Here is a 22501-nt window from a genome sequence, read left to right as displayed (position 1 = left end):
ACTTTGTTCTCTTTCATGTCTAAAAAAAGTTTCCAGAGCTAGCTTTTAAATAAAATGATTTTTTTTATCCTTGAGACAAAAAATGTACATGTATGTTAAACAAAAAAGGTTGGACTAACTTGATGTGTCAAATTATGTGAATCGATAAGTTGTGAAACATTGCAGTGAGAGATTCTCACATTTGAAATTTATCACAAACACATCTTCAGGTTCAGACAGATAAGCTCATTCTGATTAAAGTGTTGCATTCGGCTCATTTAAAACTTTGAAATCGATCTCAACTGTGTGCTTGGGAGACGGGTAACAGTCACTCTCAAAGTTGTGATAAGATAGGGCCATGATCTTGTCTAAGAAAAATGTCTGCATGTAGTTTTGTCATTGCATATGTTTGAACATTGTTTTGTATTGATTTTAACACATAAATTTTTGCATACGTAATTGTAACTCGTATAAAAGGGTGATATCAGTCGTTCATATCCACAAAAGTTGAATCCATGGAAGTATACATGTAATTTGAAGGAAAAAAAGTGAAAATCAACTTGGCACCTAATATTTGTTCGTAACCAATCTTGCCTCAAAGTTGATTCGTATTTAGCATATGTGAGGATTAGTTTATCCACCTTTTTTCTTCTTTTACGATAAAAAATAGAAAATAATACCATATACAATTACTATTGCCAAATGTCAGTGAACACATACTGACTCACAAGCACCACTGAAAACAAATTGCAAATGGAGAAAAAATTTCCTCAAAATATTCAATGAAATTTTATTGATTAATCCACATCATGATTCCTTTATACATATAGAGCAAGCATGTTCAAAAGCGCTTATTGATTTCAGATATTTCTTATTTACAATATGTTGATAATTTTGATAAGACGTGGTAAATTTCAAGTTTTCAACTTTCCTCTCGTACAAAAATACTGATAATGGAATGAGTAGGTGCTTTAGGGAATTTTTCATCAACATAATATTCTAAAGAAAAAAGAAAACAAAAATATAAGCATTATAAGCAGTCAACATTTTTTTTTAAACAGAAGAAACAGATTAAAGAAAAAAAAATGTGTTACTGTACAAAAAAATCTTTTATTATAGACACATTCAGATTATTAAACAAGTTAGACAATTCAGACTAATTAGAACTTTTTCTGAGCTTGAAAAGTAACATGGTATGAGAAACATTGGGAATAAAGTAAATAGGCAAACACTGAAATACACTTTCTTGATATTTTTATATCAAGATATGGACTTCATCCATTTTCTAAGCTAGAAAGTTAGAAAAAGAAAAGAGGTACAAACAACTACTCTTCATGAATTATCAAGTACAAGCATTACCACCCAAATCATCCAGCACCATATTTAGTTTTGGTATGTTTTGCCAAACTTCAAGATCATCATTCAAGTTTAAAACTTAAGAGGAACGTCAAGGTAGAGTCTTATGGGTCATGGTTTGGAAAACGTGAAGACATTTTCTTAACACAAAGCTTCATAACAATCTTTTTTTTTTCTTTTTTTACAATTGATTCCAATGACTACGATGTACAATTTATTGTGAAAATGTAGCGTGCAACTGATTGCTAAACTTTTGTGTTTACGATACCCTGATGAAACATCGAAGTGCCACTGCTCTGAGGTTACAGGTACTTCTCTTCCAATCCTCGAACAAGTAGGGTTTCTCCTCCGATCTTTGGCCCGTTTCTCTCCTGTAGTAACGACAAATCAATAGTAAATTGGAAATTGCTGGGGTGAAAAATACTCCTGTTCCCGTGAAATAATCGCTGTAAATCATTTGTAGAAGCAAACATTCTTTATCTTGGCAAATTGCAATATGTACATACTTTATTTTTTGGTGTAAGTTATATCTTGCCAAAGCCTGATGACATCTCTGTCTCATGTCATGTTTTGTTTGAGATTCTACCTTGCATATTTAGGAGGTAAAATGTTGCAAGGGGATTATTTTGGGGATATATCGGTACACGAATGATTGTAAATATGCTTGCAGGTGGTATCCATGTTCGATGTCCGTGCCAAATGTTATGATGTATTTCACAGCTTTCTTTCTCGGGTTGCTTGTAGATAAATGCTGGAAATATTTTGATGAATTTGTATAAATCAGCACATGGATATTGACTTGTGAAATGTTATTAGACGTGCAGTGCAAAAGCAGCAGCATTACATCTTGTAATGGAGATATGCTGTGATGTGAGCCAGATATTAGTTTTGATGTATAACTACTTCAATGTGGGTAAGAAGACAAATGTAAAAATGGGTGATGAGTATTATCTTTCACATGTTCGGGAACAATGACAATTTCTGATATGATTGTTCAAATTTTGTTTGATGGCTATATCATGACTAACATGATTGTATGATTATAAGCATTCACATATTGTTTTAATGCGACAACTCTTGTACTTGCAAGCTATATCGACATAAAAAGGGGGCAGTGTTCTTTTTGTATCTTTTGTGAAATATGTGTAATATGTGTTTTTCAAATTATTCTTGCACATTGTATGTCATTTGTTGCCACTGTGGTATTTGTTTTATAGTCATTAAATGTTTTTATGTGCAAAGAAAACTTGACTTTTGTGAATAACCCATCTTGTACTGTGTCACTATTATGAAATGGTTTGAATTGGGTGATAAACATAAGGCCACCACGCCCCCACTCCTCAATCAAAACTATTCACACAGAATATTGAAAGAAACAGCAAGGGGTTGACATGCATTGCCATATACAGGCATGATTTTCTTCTGACTAAAATATGAATGGATAATTGAAGAACTAGATAATTTACACAGATGCTGTGTAGTAATGTGTGTAGCATAAGTGCTGGGGCTTCAGGGGGCAATCCCCCCCCCCAGGTGCTCCATTCCTGCAACCTGCCAGGGGTCCTAGGTAGCTCCCTAGACCCCCAGCCTTTTTTTTATACGTTTTTTCATTCAAAGTGCAGTATTGCTCATTAAATAGTCAGCACATTAAATTTAAGGACCTTAAAAATATCACTTACCTTGAGCATACTAGTCCTTTCATAGCGGGTACTTCCACAGGATCTGAAATAACAAAATAAATAGTATTTCCCAAACTGAACTACCGTGTGAGTAAAAAAAAAAACTATACACCTCACACAACCCTCTAATTTAAGCTAAAAATAACACATCGACATATAATCATTATATATGGCCAAAAAGAGATACCATATTTGTGGTATGTCTTCATGCTTGGATATTTATTAGATATTTTTTGCAGTAGTTTAAACTTTACTTGTGCCAAAGCAAGGCATGATTCCAATTAATGTCAATGATGACATTATCATACAAATGCAAAACATTTTTTTCAATAAATAACATTAGAGTTGTTTAAAAACCACTTTTTATTATCAATTCTAAAATTAATTTCAATGAAAAGGGGTTTGCGAATATGTTTACTACCTCATGACATCATTGCCATCTGGATTCATTCATTGAAGTCGTGCCTCACTTCTTACTTAGGCAAAATTCCAACTTTACATCTCAGTAAAAAATACCTCGTGATTATCCCGGGGGCCACTTACATTGACGAATGGATACCATGCGCGACCAAAAAAACATGTAAAAAGGATGTCTATTTCACGATAGGGCACGTTACGTACGTAACGTGATAAGGGTGTCAAAAACACAAAAATAATGAAAAAAGGGTATCTATTTCGCTAGGAAAATAACGTGTTTAGGGTCGAATTTGCGGGGATGATAAAACAAAATTAAAATGTTTTATAAAGGATGTCCTTTTTGCCCCAACACTTCGTGTTTAGAGTCCGATTTGCGCGAGGTGTAGAAGGTGGGGTCGTACTAAACCAAATAAGGTAAAGCCGACGACCGAATTTAGGACCCGTAACAATAAAACATTCCTGTACTTGCTTTGGGGTCCATTTCAGGGAATATTTGCCTAGAGTATCGTTTTGTTTCCAATACTTGTTAAGGGTGGGGGTTCACACGCCAATACTTAAGGGTGAAATATCAGAATATGAAAATTACGTGTTTAGGGTGCTTTTTGAGACCCCATGGTCGCGCATGGTATCCACTCGTGAATGGAAGTGGCCCCCCCCCGGGCTGATTATCCAAGCGTTTACACATACCACTCAAATATGGAATCAAAATTATTTGGTGGAAGATACTCTTCAGGCCATTGATAACCATTATGTGTTCATGAAATATGTTTTCCTCAAATTGGGGATTTGTGAGGTGTCACGTTTTATTTTGACTCGCACGGTATAAAGCAAAAAGCAAAAAAAAAAAAGCACTATGTTCAAAGTCCAATAAATGTGAGGTTATATCACAGGTTATTTACCAATTTTAAGAATGAATGAAGGTACATTTACCATTGAATGATTAAGTATTGCCAATGCACTTTTTTGGATTGCATTGGACTGGAGTGGAGTAGATTGAACTGGTTTTAACTGGTTTTGACTGGTTTTGGATTAGATATATTTACCTGCAAGCTCTTGTTGGTATCCTGTCAAAGGCAATGGTCCTGGAGTTACAGTCTTTACATACAAAGAACCTCTGCATGGCCTCATGCCAGTGGAGTGAGTGACCTTCTTTCTTGCACAGATCAGAGGGGAAGAACCAAGTGAAAGAGCACTGTGCAGAAATAAAGAAAACAAAGAAATGTTATTAAATGTGCTGCTAAAATACTTTATCTGAAGCGTTAGCAGGCCAACAACAAGGTGAAGTTCATCAACTTGCCAGAAAGGCAAAACAGGATAATGAGATGCAGTTCTTCAATCAAAAAGAATTTAAAATCATATTATAAACACAATTACCAATGTAGCACAATTTTAAAAAGTGGATTGGAAGTATGTACAATAATTTACAGAGATGCAAGGCAATGCAGATGGACTTTCCAATGGCGTTGAGCAGACAAATTGAGGATTACAAGGTATACAACCAGGTCATGTACACAATGCTTTATGAAAATTTTTGACTTCTGGTACAAATTTATTGCCTGCTATTTCTTCAGAAGATTTTCCCTACCACAACCTCACATCAATCACCCAGACTGATAGAGGGACAATCGATCATATTTGTGGTCCAAAAGCAAAGTCTTATCTCACATCACCTCTAAGATGTCATTGCAGATACTTGCAAATACTACTCATTCACTGACTGACTCACTCAATGATTCATTCATTCATTCATTCATTCATTCATCCATTCATTCATTCAACATGTTTCCCAATATTCAAAAGAACAACACATGAATAGACTTCAATTTTATGTCTTACTTAACTTATCAATATTGAAACATTATCATCTACTTTGGCATCATGGGAATAGATCTCTAATTGCGTGCAATTAATACCAAAATGTGATCAATATAGAGCATTTCTGATTCAACTAGGTAGTGTGAAAAGGTTTGTCTTTTCCATTTTTTTAAACCAAAGTGAATAAGATATTGATTGACCTTAAGAACACTTAATTTTCCCTTCGATTTGGAGCTTACCTCCTTGCAAGACACCACCTTTCGTTTCATCTCTCTGATGGAATCAAGCTTGTTCTCCAATCCCTCCTTCTTTTCCATCTCCTTGAAATATCGATCCATGAGTTCTGCTTCATACTGAGACAATCAAGAAAAAATGTTTGAAATATGATCAATCTTGAATACCTCAAGTAATCAAAAAGTGCAACAGAGAGTAGTGTCGAGGTGTTTCTGATCACATACCTGCCAACCCTAAGGGCCCCCTCCTTCCTCCCCCAAAAATAAAATTGCCAAGAAATTTCAAGAAATAAGAAGATTCTTTATTTTCCTATTCAATGCAACATAAAACTGTCAAAGAAATAGAACAAATAGGTCAAACAGGTCAAATTGGCAATTTTCCTTCCCGCAAATAGGAATATTCATATTGGCATGTATTGGATCAGTGGATAAGTCTCCAGATTATGAGCCCAAATGTCCATGGTTCAAATCTCGCTGCACTGCTTCCATTCTTTGGCAAGACAGTAATCTAAAATTGGCACATCTCCACCTTGGTGAAGTATATGGTTACCTGTAAGAAATTGTCTAACAATAACACATCTCTCAATATTAGGAAATGTCATTATCATCTTCCAAACAACAGTAAGGGATGGTTAAAACAAAATATATGGTAGGAGCTCATTACAGATAGATATTTCAATTGAAAAAAAAAACACAGATCTGGGCCTCGTCTTATGAAGAGTTTACATAGCTTTAAATTAAAATCAAACTGATTGATCTGAAGATGTATAATTAAGTGATTTTTCAGATCAATTGCACTTTTAGTTTGAATTAAATGAATTGAAGATTTTGCAACTCTTCATCAGATGGAGCCCTAATGAAATCATCAAAGATAGTTTGCATAATTTGCATCTCCGTCAGCCAATGACAACTGTTTACAGCAGATTCAAGTATATTCTGTACTTTAAGCAACACGACAACCCTAATTCTCACCTCAGCAAGAAGTCCAGCATGGCTAGATTTTGCTTTGAGGATCTTATCCATCTCATCTTTGCTCATCTGTAGGTCTTGGCCCAGGAATGTCTTCCTCTTCTTTGTGGCTCTAGAACAGGTGGAGCTGTCGGGCTCTAAAATTGGATAATATAGACGGAGGGCGAGTTAGAAAGAGATTCACACATTGGTGGGGAGAGAGAGAGAGGGAGCAAGAGAGATAAGAGATGGAGCAAGAGAGATAAGAGAGGGGAAAATACAGGGAGAAAGAAAAGAAAGAGAAGAGGAAAGGGAATGAGGAAATGAGAAGGGAGAAGGTGATAGGGACAGGGGAAGGAGTAATTATTTATAAAATCCCATATTCTTTAAAACAAATCTATGTCAAGATATAAAGTAACACTGCAAGCTATCACTGATAGGTAATAAGTTCATATATGTTGATATTTTTCACTCAAGTTCTTTGCAAAGAAAGATTACAATCTTGGACAGATGAAAGAAAAACACATACCGGTAATCTGAACCAAGCATTTGCATTGACATACTGAAGTAACATTTAGGAGAGGATATAAACATACATCTTTCATCAACAGAACTTTAGTTTTCTAATTTATCTGCAATGCATGACCTATAATTATTACTGACACTCACCAGCTTCGAGTTCATCTTTACGCCAATTTTCCTCCACTCTTCTTTTCACTGCCTTCTTCTGCCGTTCATCCATCTTCTTTCTCCTCCCGACATCATTCGGGTCCTGTTTTGCTATGCCACCCTTCTTGTTGATCATATCTAGCGCCCTCTGTTTAGCGATCAGTGCGGATGCGCTCGACTTTCCCTTGCTGGGTGGGGTAGCCGTCTTGACGGGACTTGCCCCCAGGTCAATATCCCCTCCTCCACTCCAACCCCGCCCTAGCATGGGTGCAGCATCAGCTGGAGTCTTGGACGTGTTGAACCGGGTGCTTTCCGTCAGAGTGGAGGATGGGGATGACGTAGATGGTTTGCCAAGGGCGTGAGCTCTGGCAGCCTTTTTGGAAGCCATCTCTTGCTTGTGTTGCTTCAGGAGGTTGTCAGCAGAGATGGCAGCAACATTTTTCTTGGCTGTAAATAAAGTAAATAATTTTCATCTCTACCATAATCTTACTTTTTAAGCATTGTTATATTTTGGTACAAGAGTGTAAAGTCTCATCACATCAGGATACAGATGAATAGGATTTTTAACGTCAAGTGTCAAGGTTTATTGCTACTATCCTAGGCTAATTAAAACTTGAATGTGCATCTGGAATTAGCGGTATTTAAATCTCTAATTCAACCAAAATTTGTCAATCTCAATCCGATTTTAAAAACTTTCCCATGACTGCCTCTACAATTTCTTAAGGTAGATTGTTCCAATCTCTTACACCTCATTGATAAAAAATTTACTCCTAACATCCAATCTTGAATCTTTTCATGAAAAGTTTTAGATTGTGTCCTCTAGTTACATAGTTTCTGATACATCTGTTCACTTGGACAATGACAAGGAGGTAGACTGTGACTTTAATTTCCAATATAGAAGGGTTGATTGAAACAGTAAGAAATATCATCATATACTTGAAATCCAAATGCATTGTCATTTGTTCCCAAAACCTCTTTAGAATACATCTCATCATATGGGATATGAAAATCCTTTTTATATACATAGCCTTTCATTGATTGTCATTTTTGTAAGTTTTATAGAACAGGTGCAAGCAATCTATTTTACAGGAGAGGCTACCCAACTGCCAGGAGGTGATCCCATTTATAGTATAATCATCACACCACCCCGTCTTACAAAGAGTTACGATTGATCCAATCATCGTGACTCTATGGAAATCCATCAGTGTCATAATTTTTCTATAGGAAATGTGCAAAAAATCCTTTGTAAACAAAGGAGAACACATTGAAATGTCAAGAAATCAATGAACTTATGGATATACATTCATATCTAGAAAAAAAAATTTGAGCAAATATGCATTTCATTTGTTGACTTTGCTGGCTTTCCATATTTGCTGTGATCGGATCAATCGCAAGTCTTTGTAGGACGGGCCCTAGAAATCTGGGGGCCATTTCATAAAGCTGTTTGTAAGTTCAGAGCGACTTGGAGGATATGCACACATTGTGTGCAGGCATGACTGATTGAATCCGATGACCGGGGTAATGATATATCTGTTAAGCGCTTAGACAAGTCCTTCTTATGTATTAAGCATTATAGAAAAGCAGATTATTATTATTACCACCCTTTGCCACTAGAAAGGATCACCAGTCGTTCTTAAAGTCGCTCTTAACTTACGAACAGCTTTATGAAACACCCACCAGAAATCTGGAATTACTTACTCTTCTCTACTGTAACCATATGTCTAACAAGATTCTGAGCTCCTGGGGTTGGTGCTTTCAGCAAGTTTGTGCTGAATGAACAAAACAACAATGAAAACACATCAGAGCAACAATACATGACATGAAAGAGAATGAGGTTGTACAATCATCAAAAGCGGTCTTGATGAATGTTATAGAAATCTAAATTCACAGCCAGACAAAAATATATAATGTATAGGATTACAAGGAAAAAAAAAACTCCCAACAAAATAAATACTGTAGTGTAATTCTAATGAATATTGAATGCTTGGATCTCAAATCAAACAGGAAATTATCTTTACATTTAAAAATAAATTCTGATAAAAAATATTTGTTTAATTACAATAAATAAGAAAGTGAGTTTTCTGTACATAATCAAATTACCCTATTCAGAGAATTTTACAGTACAATTATTTCTTAATACACACATTGGTCTACAAAACTGAGTTCACATGAAACCATACACTTTCACACAATTATTACAAGCTTCAAGCAATTTATTAATGTTTAAACTTTATTTTTGGAGTCATTGTGTTTTCAGTTTAACCCTTTCTAGGCCGGGGTATTTTGGGAGTTCATATTGCCGGGGGGGGGGGGGCCTCCCAGGCCCCCTAAGATCTCAGCCGTTGACCGTACGGTTGCACCGAAAATTGGCACGTGGGTTGCCTTGGACCTAATCTACAAGATTGTACAGTAATTTATTTCATGCGAATTGCTACTAAGTGATTATGCTAATTTATGCGTAACTCCCTAAATAAAGCTCCAAATGTACTAATTTTTGGTATAGAAACTCATTGTGCTGTACTTATGTATTATATTGTTTTTTGCAATTTCTTTTGTTTTTCATTGTTTTTTCAATGAAATTTGTTGGGGACTCTTCTGTGATCACAAAAAGCATAAAATAAATACATTTAGACCAGCAAAACCAAAAATAATCATGCATTTATGAATTTTGGTTGAAAACACAATTTGCATTGACTTTGTACATGAAATCACGTTTTTGAGCAATTTTTGGTCTGACATGCACTTACACAATGTTGCGTAATTTCGGAACCACGCACCCGGGTGACGCAAAATTGGTCTCAAAAGTTGCGCAAGACTTGAAAGTAAAAAGTCAGCGAGTCAAAAAATTTCGCGTGACGAAAATATCGCACGGTTTGTTGAGGGGGGGGGGTTAAATAGGGTTAAAGGATTTTATTTGACTTACAATTCCTTTGAGGCGCCCGACACTTTGACCAGGGTATCTTCCTCCTTCTCTCCCTTGCCGAGTAGGGTCAGGACGCTGGACTTGGCCTCCTCCATGACGGTATCGGCTCCCTTCACCCCAAGGCTCTTCAGGTTCAGCTTGCTGGACTTGAAACTCGAGGCCTTGGAGTGGGACTTCACTCCCCCACCAACCACGCACATGCTACAAGGTGTCACAAAAAAGACATTAAGGGAATATAATAATAATAATGGTATTTTATTCAAAGACTGATCGCAGCAAGAGCTGAATTGTACAGAATTTTTACATAAACAACAGCATTAAACATAACAGTATCAAAATAGAATTATAAAAATACACAAAGCATAAAAAAAATCTACTATCATTAATACTTTGGGGGTTAATATGAATCAACAGAATATTTTCAAATATAAGTAACTGCAGAGGTTTCAGATAGTTTAGAATATACCATGAAGCCTGCTTTCATTTTTTTTCCCTGACAAAATGAAATTTGCTTGAATCGTTCCGAAGCAAAGGACTTCAGTATCTTAAATTGGTTCCAAGACATTTACTCTGGCGACAATTACTACCATGGAAAATTTGCATGTTAAGCCAAGCATGAAACCTAACTTGCAAAACTATTTAAACCGTAATCCATAGATTTACATTAATCTAAACCAAAAACTCTGATGCTTGTTAAGCTAAGCATAAAACCTAACCTCCAAAACTATCTAAAATCCAATCCTTTATTTACATTAATCTGAACCAAAAACTCTGTTGCAATCCGAACTCTAAACCTACGCTCTCCGAGATATCAATACCAGAGCAAATGTCATGTCACCCTTAGATTATATGTAATAAAAGTCAGCAAAATTTCACAGACAATGCACTTAGTGAACTCTCTACTAAATATAGGAAGATAGACTGATCGGTGCATAGAAATAAACCGCACATCGAGAATTATTTTGGTATATATCACACAGTACTATATGAATATTCTAAGAAGTATAATGAAATTTCACCTGGATGAATGTAAGAGAGGTACAATGCTTCATTTTCTTTCTTCATTGACTCAATGGCAAGACATGGATTCAGAAAAGATACATAATGAAAATATGAAAGCTGCTCAGGTTGGTTCATTTCATTCATAAAATGATCAGAGTAAGGTTTAAAATCACATTTTATTGTGTTCAATTGTGCATACTATAACTAGATTCCAAGGGGGGGGGGCCACTGCGCTGCTGTACACATGCATGACCATAAAGCAGGTTTTTGCTGGGTGAGTGGAAAACTAAATTTTTATCAAAACAGTGACAAATCTAAGTAGGCTCATCGTTATATTCAATTTGATTCATATTAAAGACATTTGAATTGGATCAGTCCTGTTATAAAAAGAAGACGGCACAAATTTGAACATCTGCCAAGGACAAATTAAAAGATGAGGGGAAAGGAACGGGAAAGGGAGAGGAAGAAGGTGAGGGGGGGGGGGGTGGGTGGAGAGGGTGGAAATTAAATTTACCTTGGCACAGCCACACTCTTTCCTCCATAGAATACATTATCTTTCTGCATTTTCTTCATGAAGGATTTGGGAGTTATACCAGAGTACCTGAAACAAAAGAGCGTGGCAATGTTAAATTGGGGATAATGATAATAATAACAATAATAATAGGCATTTATATAGCTCCATCTATCGAGAAATATTCTATTCCGAGGCGCGTTATTATTATTACCCCGGCTTTAGCTCGAGCTGCCTTTCAGCGCTCACGCATTCAAGGAATTAATCCTGCCGGGTTGAGTGCAGCACAATGTGGATAAATTTCTTGCTGAAAAGCTGAAGGAAATTACACCATGGCTGGGATTCGAACCCATGACCCTCTGTTTCAAGGTCAGAAGACTTATCCACTGGGCCACAACGCTCCAAATACTAATACCTCGAACTTTAATTTAAGGTGAAAATGATTACAAGAAAGCTAAATATGCTCTATAACATGCTTTTTGGTATAACCCCAAACAAGGTTATTATCCCTTTGCTAGCTACATATATTTCTAGTTAAAAACTTAAAAATCAAACAATTATGAACATGAAAGAATTTTCTCTTTTGATCAATGTAAAGATAAAAACACAGCTACAGTGCTGATTTACTATTCAACCAATACAGTAAGTGCTATAAAAGTATGGTACATATGTAATAACTTCTGAGAATGCAGAATAAAAAATACCTTTAGAATATATGTTATCATTTTGTCTTCAAAATTTAGACAGTAGCCAAAGTAATAACACTAAATACTAGTTACATAAAAAAAGAAGCTAAAAGATAATAACTTACGATGAGCTGAGATCTGTTCTCTTAGAGCCCGCTTTCTTATACTCAGCCTGGACATGATATGAACAGTATTGACAGTCACTCCTGGAAAGTCAACAGAAATAAAGAAATTATACATTTAATTCTGTAAAAATTGTGTCATTTTGGATGGCATTGACCTTTTGCTACATAGATCCCATGTATAGGAAGAACTGAATGAGAAAGTATTTTGTGTACTACAAAGAAATGTAAGAATGATTACATTCTAATAACAGAAAATCTTACATTGCTTATTTTCACAAAGATAACTATAACCACTCTGAAGTCTGAATAAATTCTCCATCGTTTTTATCAATGTAGATAAGGTTATACATGTATGGTAAGAAAAATGAAAATGATTCCTAGATTCCAGATTTGCTCTGAAACAAGTCGACCATAAATCCTTCCAGTAAACGTAACCCCAACCCTGAGTTTTTAGCAAAACCCTAGGACAGGAACAAAAAGTGAAAAATATTGGGTCATCAGTTTCTTACGTGTTGATAATTTGTGAGCACGGTTGACCATCTTTCTTGGTTGATCTGCATCGACCAAAGTCTTTTGATTTTCCCATCAGAAGAATCTTCTGAGGGTGGTCGACACGAAGTTGAACATTGCCAGAATCCTGAAACAGGCAGAAAGAAAAAAAATCCTTTTTAATAATCTTTAGGAGACTCAATACTGTGACAAAAACAAAGTGATCACTGTTTAATTTAAATTCATTGGCTAAAACTCAATATATTCATAAATCCAACAATGAGTACCAAACAATGCATATTTTTTTGCTTCGAAGCACATACAGACATCGTGACATTATGTGATAAAAAAAATTGTTTACCATTTATTATCATAAATAAAAAATAACTGTGGACTTCCTGACCTTGTAGTTTGAATTGTCCCTCTTTTCCATGACACAGGCATTGAGGAGTCCAATCACCGATCCTTCAACGGTCTTCCAGTGCTCCTCATGAATCTTACCGAACAGGAAGAGGCTTACATTCTCTTCCAGGTCAGAAAGGTCATTCAACACCCAGATGCTAAATGGTTTACCCTAGGAAACAAAAAAAAAGTTACCAGTCATAATGAGTACCTCAGAGTCAAATGCCAATGTAAACCAAACATTAATATGAAAGAAATTTATCGTGGTAAATGTAATTTTTCATTTTGCTCGATTTACATTAAAACATAGGGGGCAATTCCGCAAAATATGTACATCCAAGAAATTTTCAGTCTCTTGTTCTTTATAGTGTATAATGTTCTCAAAGGACCATGACTTGGTCAGTTAATGAAGTGAAGTAAAATGTGAGAAAAATGGGGGTCGGACATACAAAATGGTTGATCATTTTATGGAATTGCCGATAAATCAAAATCAAAATGATCAATTTATGGATACTCCTGACATCGGTGTAAGTGACTAAAAGAAGTTATGAATTCAAAGTTGCATGGCTACAATTTAACCGTTACAGTGAATTTGTACCAGAAAGTCAGATTATTCATTTCAAATGTCCCATTGCATTATCCTTTCAGTTCCAAACATAATTCTCATCAAAATCTTAACAATAGCAAAAACTTATAAATTGTGTCCATTGATAAAGCACACATCAATAAACAGCCATCTTCAAGTTTAGATATATTAAAATGTATGACAATTTCTTTTCCGCTCATCATCAGGGTCTTACAAAGAGTTATGATTGATCCAATCAATCTCAATTGTATGGGAATCCATTCATACCATAATTTTTTCTACAGGAAATTTGCACAATCTATTTAGTAAACAAATAGAATTGCACTGAATCTTCAAGAGAATGATGATGTATAAATAGTAAACATCGTATCTAGAAAATATTTTGAACAAATTTGCATTTTAGATGTTGACGTTGCGCCGTCCATAGTTGTGGTTGATCGCAACTCTTTGTAAGAGGGACCCCAGGGCCCCGTCTTACAAAGAGTAACGATTGATTCGATCAATCCCAAGTATATGGAAATCCATCAATGTCATATTTTTTCTATAGCAAATTTCCACAATGTCCTTTGTAAACAAAAAGAAGCACACTAAATTATGAAAATACATCATATCTAGAAAATATTTTGAACAAACATGTTTATTAGATGTTGACGTTGCTGGCTTTCCATAGTTGTGATTGATTAGATCAACCGTAAGTCTTTGTAAGACGGGGCCCTGAATTACTAAAGAACATGAAAATACCACTGCTGTGGTACATCATTATACATCATATCTAGAAAATATTTTGAACAAACATGTTTATTAGATGTTGACGTTGCTGGCTTTCCATAGTTGTTATTGATTAGATCAATCGTCTTTGTGAGATGGGGCCCTGGATTACTAAAGAACATGAAAATACCCCTGCTGTACCTTTGTATCTGTTCTTAGTGTCTTTCGTAGAAGAACACCCATCGTCACCCAGTCTCCTTCCATTGCTCCCGTCTTGGAGTAGTGATTTAAGATGCTCATTCGAATCATCTTACGTTCCTTCATCCTCTCTTTCATCACAGCTGAAGATACCAGAGGATTTCTACATAAATCAAACATTATAAAACGGAAATATCATTAACAATGCACCCTACAAATTGGAAAAGATACAAATATAGCTCGTGTTTTTTGTTCTTATTCCCAAATGACGTCTAGGTCTTTATTCCATTTAAACTTAAAACTTAAAAAAATTGTTTTATCCTTTTATCCTAAGGCCTGATTCTTGACTCATTAAGTTAATGAACATCCCATACAAACAGAATCCTGTTTGCAGGGAATGTACATGGACTTGGAATTATCAGTTATGACTGTTTTAAAAAAATGGATATCTGGCATTTATAAATTGTATAAAAATCTCTGAAATGTTATTTAATTACATTGAATCATAATCCTTGGACAACTTTTACACAGATTGAATATAATTTGCTGACATGCGAGGAATGTATTTTGAGATTTTTTTTTCATCCAAAGGTACGCTTAGTACCAGTGTAAAGACGTGAAATCCTTCCCCCTGAAAAAGACAAATACTCCAGCTAATCACTTCTTGTAAGAGTGAAATAAACTTGAAAGAAAGACATTACCAATACTGTATACACTTGTTAGAAGACCATGTAAATGGCCACAGGTCAAATGGTAATAGAGAACCGAATTGTGACGTCATCAATTTTCACTTTTTGCATATCAGCGTTTTTTATACCATATTTTGGAAGAGATGAAAAACCCCCACAACCCAAACTTGGTAGTGGGGTTTTTTCATCATGCTCTACCAAAATATGGTATCAAAAACGATGAAATGCTAAAATAATTTTTTTTGTGATGTCATCATTTCGGTACTCTATAGAAAATGACAACTTACATGATGCGAATCCTTGAGAAGTATTCTGTCTCGCACTGCTCTTCCTCTTTGATTTGCTTCCGCTTTGATCCCGCTCCAAGATGTGGCACCATCTTCTGCGATCCTCCATCCCCACTGCTGCCTTTACTCACACCACCAATAGCCCCATCACTGACACCACTTCTTGCCTTGCTACTTGGCTCCGGCGGACTGGACTTGGACTTGGGTTCAGAGGTATTGTGAGTCCTGGAATGAGTTTCCAGTTGGAGTTTGCTCGTGAAGCTCTTCTGACAGACTTCACAGCTGTATCGGCTTACTTTGTGCTTGAATTCGTGCACAGTCATAGCTTGCCGGTTGTCAAAGGTTTGGTCACATAAATTGCACTTATAAGGAGACACTGCAAATGAAAGACAGAGAGACGAAGAAGTGAGTAAGGGGAGAAAAAGTGAACAACTCTTACAGTAAAAGTCAGAGATCATGACTAGGCAGGACTATCACTACAGGCATAAGATTCTAAGGAAATATTGCAATTGCTTTTAACAAGGGCATGATATTAGGATCTAAGTATGATGTTATTAACTGATTTCGGACACTATACATTTCTTATGGTTAAATCCAATATCATCATTACATGTATATTTTCATTGTCAATATATACATAAAAGTGATTAAGGTATAAGATAATTGAGTACAATGAGACTTCATTCAATAAAACATTTGAGACACATTAGTAGTATAAGTCAGTATAAAATAAGGCATCTGGAGAACTGTGGCATGCATATGCGAGTTCATAACTAATCATGAAATGCTGCTGAACTTTTGACATATTTGAATATTACACAAGAGATCTTCTATTAACTTTAGCTTTTCTGAGTTTTAGTTAAAGGAAATAACAGACTAGTTTGGATGCAAGGTTGGTTAATGAAATACAAACCTTTCTTAGGAGGAGCTGTTGTAGTCTGAGGGGTGTGAGCATGACGTTTATTGTTCTTCTTGAATAGGGACTTGGCCTTTTGTGGCGTCACTTTGCGGACATCTTTCTTCTCCTGATCTTCATCCTCCATCTCATCATCAAACAAGTCTGACAGTCCATCTTCATTATCAAAATCTTCATAATCTATCCCCAAAAAAGAAGAAATATTGATGAAGATAATCATATGAGCATCTGATACACAACACTTCACTTAATCATTCATTCTCCATCAAGTTCCACTATAGAAAATCAGATTGTTAATCTGGAGTAGTTCTTTTTAAAGTCTTTTTAAACAAATTGCAATTACCAGTATACAGTGCGTCCCAGAAAAAAAGGAAACCAGGGGACCGTTTCATCAACATTTCTGTCCGACAAGTTGTCAGATCTGACATCTTTCCTTGATTCTGATTGGCTGAGAGGCACTGTTACTATAGTAACTGTCGGATAAAATGGGACTTGTCGGATAAAACGTCCGACAAGTCCTTTCATGAAACACTCCCCAGGTTTCCCACATCTTCTTTATTCAAAGGCAAATTAAATATTTCATTTTCATCATCGTACAATTCAATTATTTCTCTACGTGTTGATACGTAATATGTGACGAACAATTCATGCAGTAATGAGCAAGACGATTTTGAATTTTAATGTCAAAATCAAGTTGCGCAGAAAATTTGGACAGATAGATTTGTGATTAATCATGCTTATTCGACGATTGGCTCATGAGCATTTCTTGTGAATTCTTCATTAGGATTCTCACACTGATCCCTGAAATGAGAGTGGAATCGGTTTAACGTTTCTGATAGGCCTCAATATTTGTTGTTTGTTATGTGCCATGCGGGAATGATTTACTTAGCTGTTGGTCTCAAATTAAGATGAGATTCCACTCTTAACATTAGTATCAAATTCATAGTAAAAACATGTTTAATACATGGAGTTGTGAAATCTATCTCTGAAAACAGGTTTCCTTTTTTTTGGGGACACACTGTACAATTTGTTTTCATAGTCAGAAAACAATATAAGAATGACACAGATAGTAAAAGAGATCATAAAACAATCAAAATCAAGTTTTCCATGGTAGTTAGTATTAGCTACTATAAAGGCAAAATTACTATAATTAAGCTCTTTCTGAAGTGGGCCCAAAAGAAATTTTCATGGACAAAGTGTAATAAATTAACCGCTATAAACCCATGTGCTGGTGGCTGGCAAACAACCAAGGGTTAAAGTTGCACTTCTGTAGACTATACAACACACTGCAGTTACTGCAATTGATAAAGTTAGCAACCTGAACTCATTGGCCCGTATTCTGAAGTCAGGTTTATCTTAGACCACGGTCTAACTCTTTGCTAAAATTATGGGGAGCCAAAATTTCAAAAATTCGGTTTAAATTGTATATTTCTTATGTTTACTGTTTTGTTTTCTTTTGCTTTCATAATGAGGGAAAATACTTCAGTTATCATTCCCAGACAATTATGAACAATTTGGGTGTCATATGAATTAATGAATTGGATGTATACCGTTAGGGATTTGTGCTCCAATTGGCTCTCCATAGTAAAACCACAACTTTAAACCAGGATTTAATTTAAACCCGGGTTCAGAATACGGGCCATTAAGTGGAAACTAAAATAACTGCAGAAGAAAACGAGGCACTGCTACATGAGACGTACTTATACTGTGAGATTCCTTCTTGGCTGGAATTGAAGAATCTTTCTTTTGCTTTCGTTTTGGTGTTTGGTCAGCAAAGAGTGCATCTGAAAAGGTTTCTTTCTTAGGACAAGCCTTGGTTGGGCAGCTACTCTGTGATGAAGCGGGGGTACCTCCCTTCATCTGAACCATCTGTTCTCGCAACCTTTGCAGTTCCTCTGCAGAGAAAATCAACAGGCGCCAAAAAAATTATACCATACCATGAAGTTAGAGAGAGAAAGAAAGTGGAAAGTTTCAGCAACATGTATCAGCAAAGTATCAAATACTAACTCAACAGAGAGTCAGAAATACTATAAAAAAATTAGCAATCATGCATATCAAAATACAGATTTTCCCTCACAGAATGCAGGGACTCAGTTTTAAGGGGGAGCGAGAGTGATCACTCGCTACCACTCACCTTAATCCATTTCGGGTAGAGTGATTTATCGCTCGCCTAAGCGAAATGGATTTTTATGACATAAAATGATGAATGCAGTAAAACTAGAAATCAAGCAAAATCATACATGTACACTTTTGTATTATGTATACAACATTTTACTTCCATGTATAATCTCTATTCTGACATCACTTCACCTGGATCTAGACTGTGTGTCAGTCAATGATTGAACTGTTAGTGCCAACCTTGAAAACCTCATTCTCACTCAAAGTTTAATAAATTATACAAATAATGCACACAACCGAGTGCATTATTTGAAATGCAGAGCACGAGAGGTCTTTAGATAGATGCCGCACTGTGCATGAGCCGCTTGCGGTGAGTGCCCAGTGTGCATCATCTGAAGAAACCAAGCTTTCTCTGCATTTACTTTTACGCACAACAGAGTGAGTGCATGATTTGTTTTATAAAATAGCAACACAGAAACAAATTTCAAAAAAGTTACAGTACAGTTTTGTTGGACTTCTCCCGGGACTTCTACCGCACTGGTTTGCTCGAGAGTGTAATATCAATTTTCATTGCGCACCTTTTGCACTGCCGTGCAGTGCACCAAAAAAGTTGGATGTCATGTGACGTGTATTGGCCAATCACGATGCTTAAAAATACAAAGCTATTTTATAAAAGACACTATACACAATTATATTTAAGCAATAACACACATTTAAAATGAGAAATTGAGATAAGTATTGCACATATTCAGGGCATCTGATTTTTTGTCTCCTTTGGTTGTTGGATGGAACTTAGTGTACATTCCTCTATCTATTTTGTAATTGGACAAAAAAAGCTCCTTTTGTACGTCAAAGAAGAGGTTTTTGCAGTGGCTCTCCTATTACTCACCTTTTTTTATACACCTTAAAAGTTTTAGGAGAGCTTTTTATTACTCCCCGCATAAATACAAAACTGAGTCCCTTAGAGTGCATAAACATTCTTAAAAAATATAACAAAAAAGGCCTACCTATCAACTCTTCTTTTGACTTTTCATCATCCCCACTGCTCTGACTGGATCCAACAGATCTCTTTTTTCTTTCATGACTGGTAACTTGCTTCTTGACTGCTTGTGACACTTGCTGCGAGTGTTCGCTCTTTACTGAGAAAGGATCACCGCTGTCGTATGGATCCGCATCGTCTTCGTCATCAAGGAGTGAAGTGAGTGCATCAAGGTCATCTCCATAATCCTCACCTGCCATTTCTATCAAAACCTGTGATTGAGTATTTAAAAAAAATTGTGTTATCTTGCAATGGCAATGCATATACTTATTAAAGAACTATTCTAAAGATATTGTACTTTCTTCTATGACCATGATGTGAGTGATATCAAGAGATTAAAATCGGCATGCAAATTGAAATAGTCTCATGTTGTCATGTCTTGATTTATACCTCTGTCACATTTGCTCTATGGCCGTACGGTGAGTCGAAAACAGCCGTTTTATTCATTTCTATTCAAACCAAATATGCGGCTATTACAAAAAAAATGTTAAAAACTGCTGTTTTTGACTCGCCGTACGGCAGCAGAAGATCAAATGTGACCGAGGTATAAGTTTACAGTGATGAAAATCAAAACGACTTTACTGGTAGTATATGTAGTAGAATGGGGGTGAGGTGTTAGGACACTTTAAAACTTAATTGAAGCCTTCTTTTTTTTTGGTCTTAGTTTGAATTACTGAACACAAAAAAATATGAATTCCAATTTCCATGACCATGGCATGATAGACTAGAATCATGTTACGATTTTCTTCAATTTTGTTCTCTAACTTATATTGCCTAGATTCTTAAACTCAAATATTAACTAAATTTTGCTGAGATTTATTTGCTTGATAACAATTTCCTCAGATCAACTTTAGGATAAAAGTCGAGTCATAGCTATGTACTAATGCAGTATAGTCACGTATTGCATTACCAGACACTATCATGATTCCAGACGCGCATACATGTATTACTGCGTATGAAAACAATTTCGTACCGTAAGACTTCTGCAGTTCAATTTCACAGAACAATACATAGAACAAGATTGCAAAAACAAGTAAAAAAAATCCAACTTTTAACTTAAAGGGGAATGAAACCTTTGGAATAAGTAGGCTTGTGTCAAAACAGAAAAATCAAAGAATAAGAAGAAAGAAAATTTGAGAAAACTTTGACAAATAATGAGAAAGTTATGAGCACTTATTGCAATTACTATTAATGCTATGGAGATCCTCCCATTGGCAATGTGACAAAGGATGTCACATGTGAACAACTTTCCCTTTGATGGACTATAAAATGCCCTCAGAATGTATCTTTTTTGCTTTTTTTTATGGTGTTACAAACTCTTTATCCATGATGTATTCTTTGAAAATCTGTATTACATGCCCTCCTATAGAAAGAATACATGATCTACTGATAGATATGATAAAAAGAGGCAGTTTAAGTGAAATATATACTAAAGTAATGAGGAGAGTTGTTCACAAGTGACATCACACATCTTTGTCACATTGCCAATGTGAGGATCTCCATAGCATTAATAAGTGACTGCAATATTCAAATGCTCATAACTTTCTCATTATTTGTCCGATTTTACTCAAACTTTCGTCGATGTGTTTCTTTGTTTTTTCTGTTTTCACACAAGCTATCTTGTTCCAAATGTTTCATTCTCCTTTAATTATCACTAAAATAACAGAAAATGTATTTTCTGACAGAAATATGGGCGTCATTTGCTGAATTTCAATCTTGTCTGCTCCTTCGATCAAATTTTGAGGCGTATTGTGGGTGATCGTCGACGGCTAGTTTTCAAGGTACCCGTGCCCGAGGTGTACCATGATTAGAGCCATCGACAATTGACAGCGCTGAAGTGTCACGATATACAAACGAGCATAATAATTGGAAAGAGCCATGGATGGAACATGCAGACTTTGCAGTTAAAAAGAAAAAAATAAAATAAAAAACTCTAGACTAATAAGCAAACACAAATTTATTACCAACATCTGCTCAGATTCGATATAAAAAAGCAAACTTAAACTTAGAATTCACTCAGAAGAAAAATATCACACCAAATTCTTTCTTACATCATTATAATCAAGAAATTAATATCTTTACCCTAACGCGCGTCCGGAATAATGATGGAATTTTATACGCACGAAAATAATTGTTTTTCGTGGAGGGGTATGCAGCAAGTGCGATGCAAAGAGAACGGTCGGTATTGTAAAATGTAAATACAAAATAACTTTATCATTCATATTCATTATTTTCATAATAATAAGAATAAAATAAAGAAAATTTGCACTTGCTATTCCAAATAGATCTAGATCTAGGCCTATTATTAATACTTTTCTATTTGGAAAAGCAAGCGCCAATTTTTCTTGATTTTATTTTTACTTATACTAATTATAGTTAACATGGTTAAGACTTAACTACATGTAAGTTGTCATTTTTGAATCACTGAAAGGTATCAGGCAATAGGATACACTGCCATTACCATGCATGCCATGATTACTACTACTAGTACTAGTACCTTGCTTAGATTCGTTGACTTAGCTTGAATGATCAGTTGGTACCCGGGGTAGAATGACGACCCAGATCCATGTCAGGAAGGACCGGACCGGGTGCGAGTACAGGCTAGGCGCGATCGAGAGCTAGAGGAGGGATCGGAGCTCGCGTTGTCGCACTCTCGTTCACCGACTCCTTGGCCTGGGCCAAGACAAGTTCAAGTCTTGTTATTCTTTCCTCCTCCGCTAATGGGA

The 22501-nt window shown here is 35.7% G+C and overlaps 1 protein-coding gene across 2 annotated transcripts; it reads right to left on the bottom strand.

Annotated features, from left to right (window-relative positions):
• Nucleotides 1-1601: 1601 nt before the first annotated feature.
• LOC121411857 (protein MCM10 homolog) lies at nucleotides 1602-22361 on the bottom strand. 2 transcript variants are annotated; one of them, XM_041604738.1, is made up of 18 exons: nucleotides 22273-22361; nucleotides 19744-19987; nucleotides 18319-18513; nucleotides 16616-16798; nucleotides 15703-16078; nucleotides 14730-14889; nucleotides 13236-13406; nucleotides 12853-12980; nucleotides 12344-12424; nucleotides 11536-11622; nucleotides 10020-10220; nucleotides 8795-8865; nucleotides 7097-7543; nucleotides 6452-6585; nucleotides 5486-5599; nucleotides 4475-4623; nucleotides 3015-3057; nucleotides 1602-1706 (listed from the first exon to the last, which is right to left on the bottom strand). In XM_041604738.1, exons 2-18 carry the CDS (start codon nucleotides 19973-19975, stop codon nucleotides 1638-1640), a joined length of 2841 nt encoding a protein of 946 aa, XP_041460672.1. In that variant the 5' UTR covers nucleotides 19976-19987; nucleotides 22273-22361; the 3' UTR covers nucleotides 1602-1637. The 2 variants fall into 2 exon arrangements, with proteins under 2 accessions (XP_041460672.1, XP_041460673.1); XM_041604739.1 differs by having other exon boundaries at nucleotides 18325-18513.
• Between the last annotated feature and the right edge of the window lie 140 nt (nucleotides 22362-22501).

The sequence above is a fragment of the Lytechinus variegatus genome, chromosome 3 (assembly GCF_018143015.1).
Source record: "Lytechinus variegatus isolate NC3 chromosome 3, Lvar_3.0, whole genome shotgun sequence".
Lineage (NCBI taxonomy): Eukaryota > Metazoa > Echinodermata > Echinoidea > Temnopleuroida > Toxopneustidae > Lytechinus > Lytechinus variegatus.
Note: the sequence above shows the minus strand (reverse complement) of the source record. Positions and strands in the feature narration are given on the sequence as shown.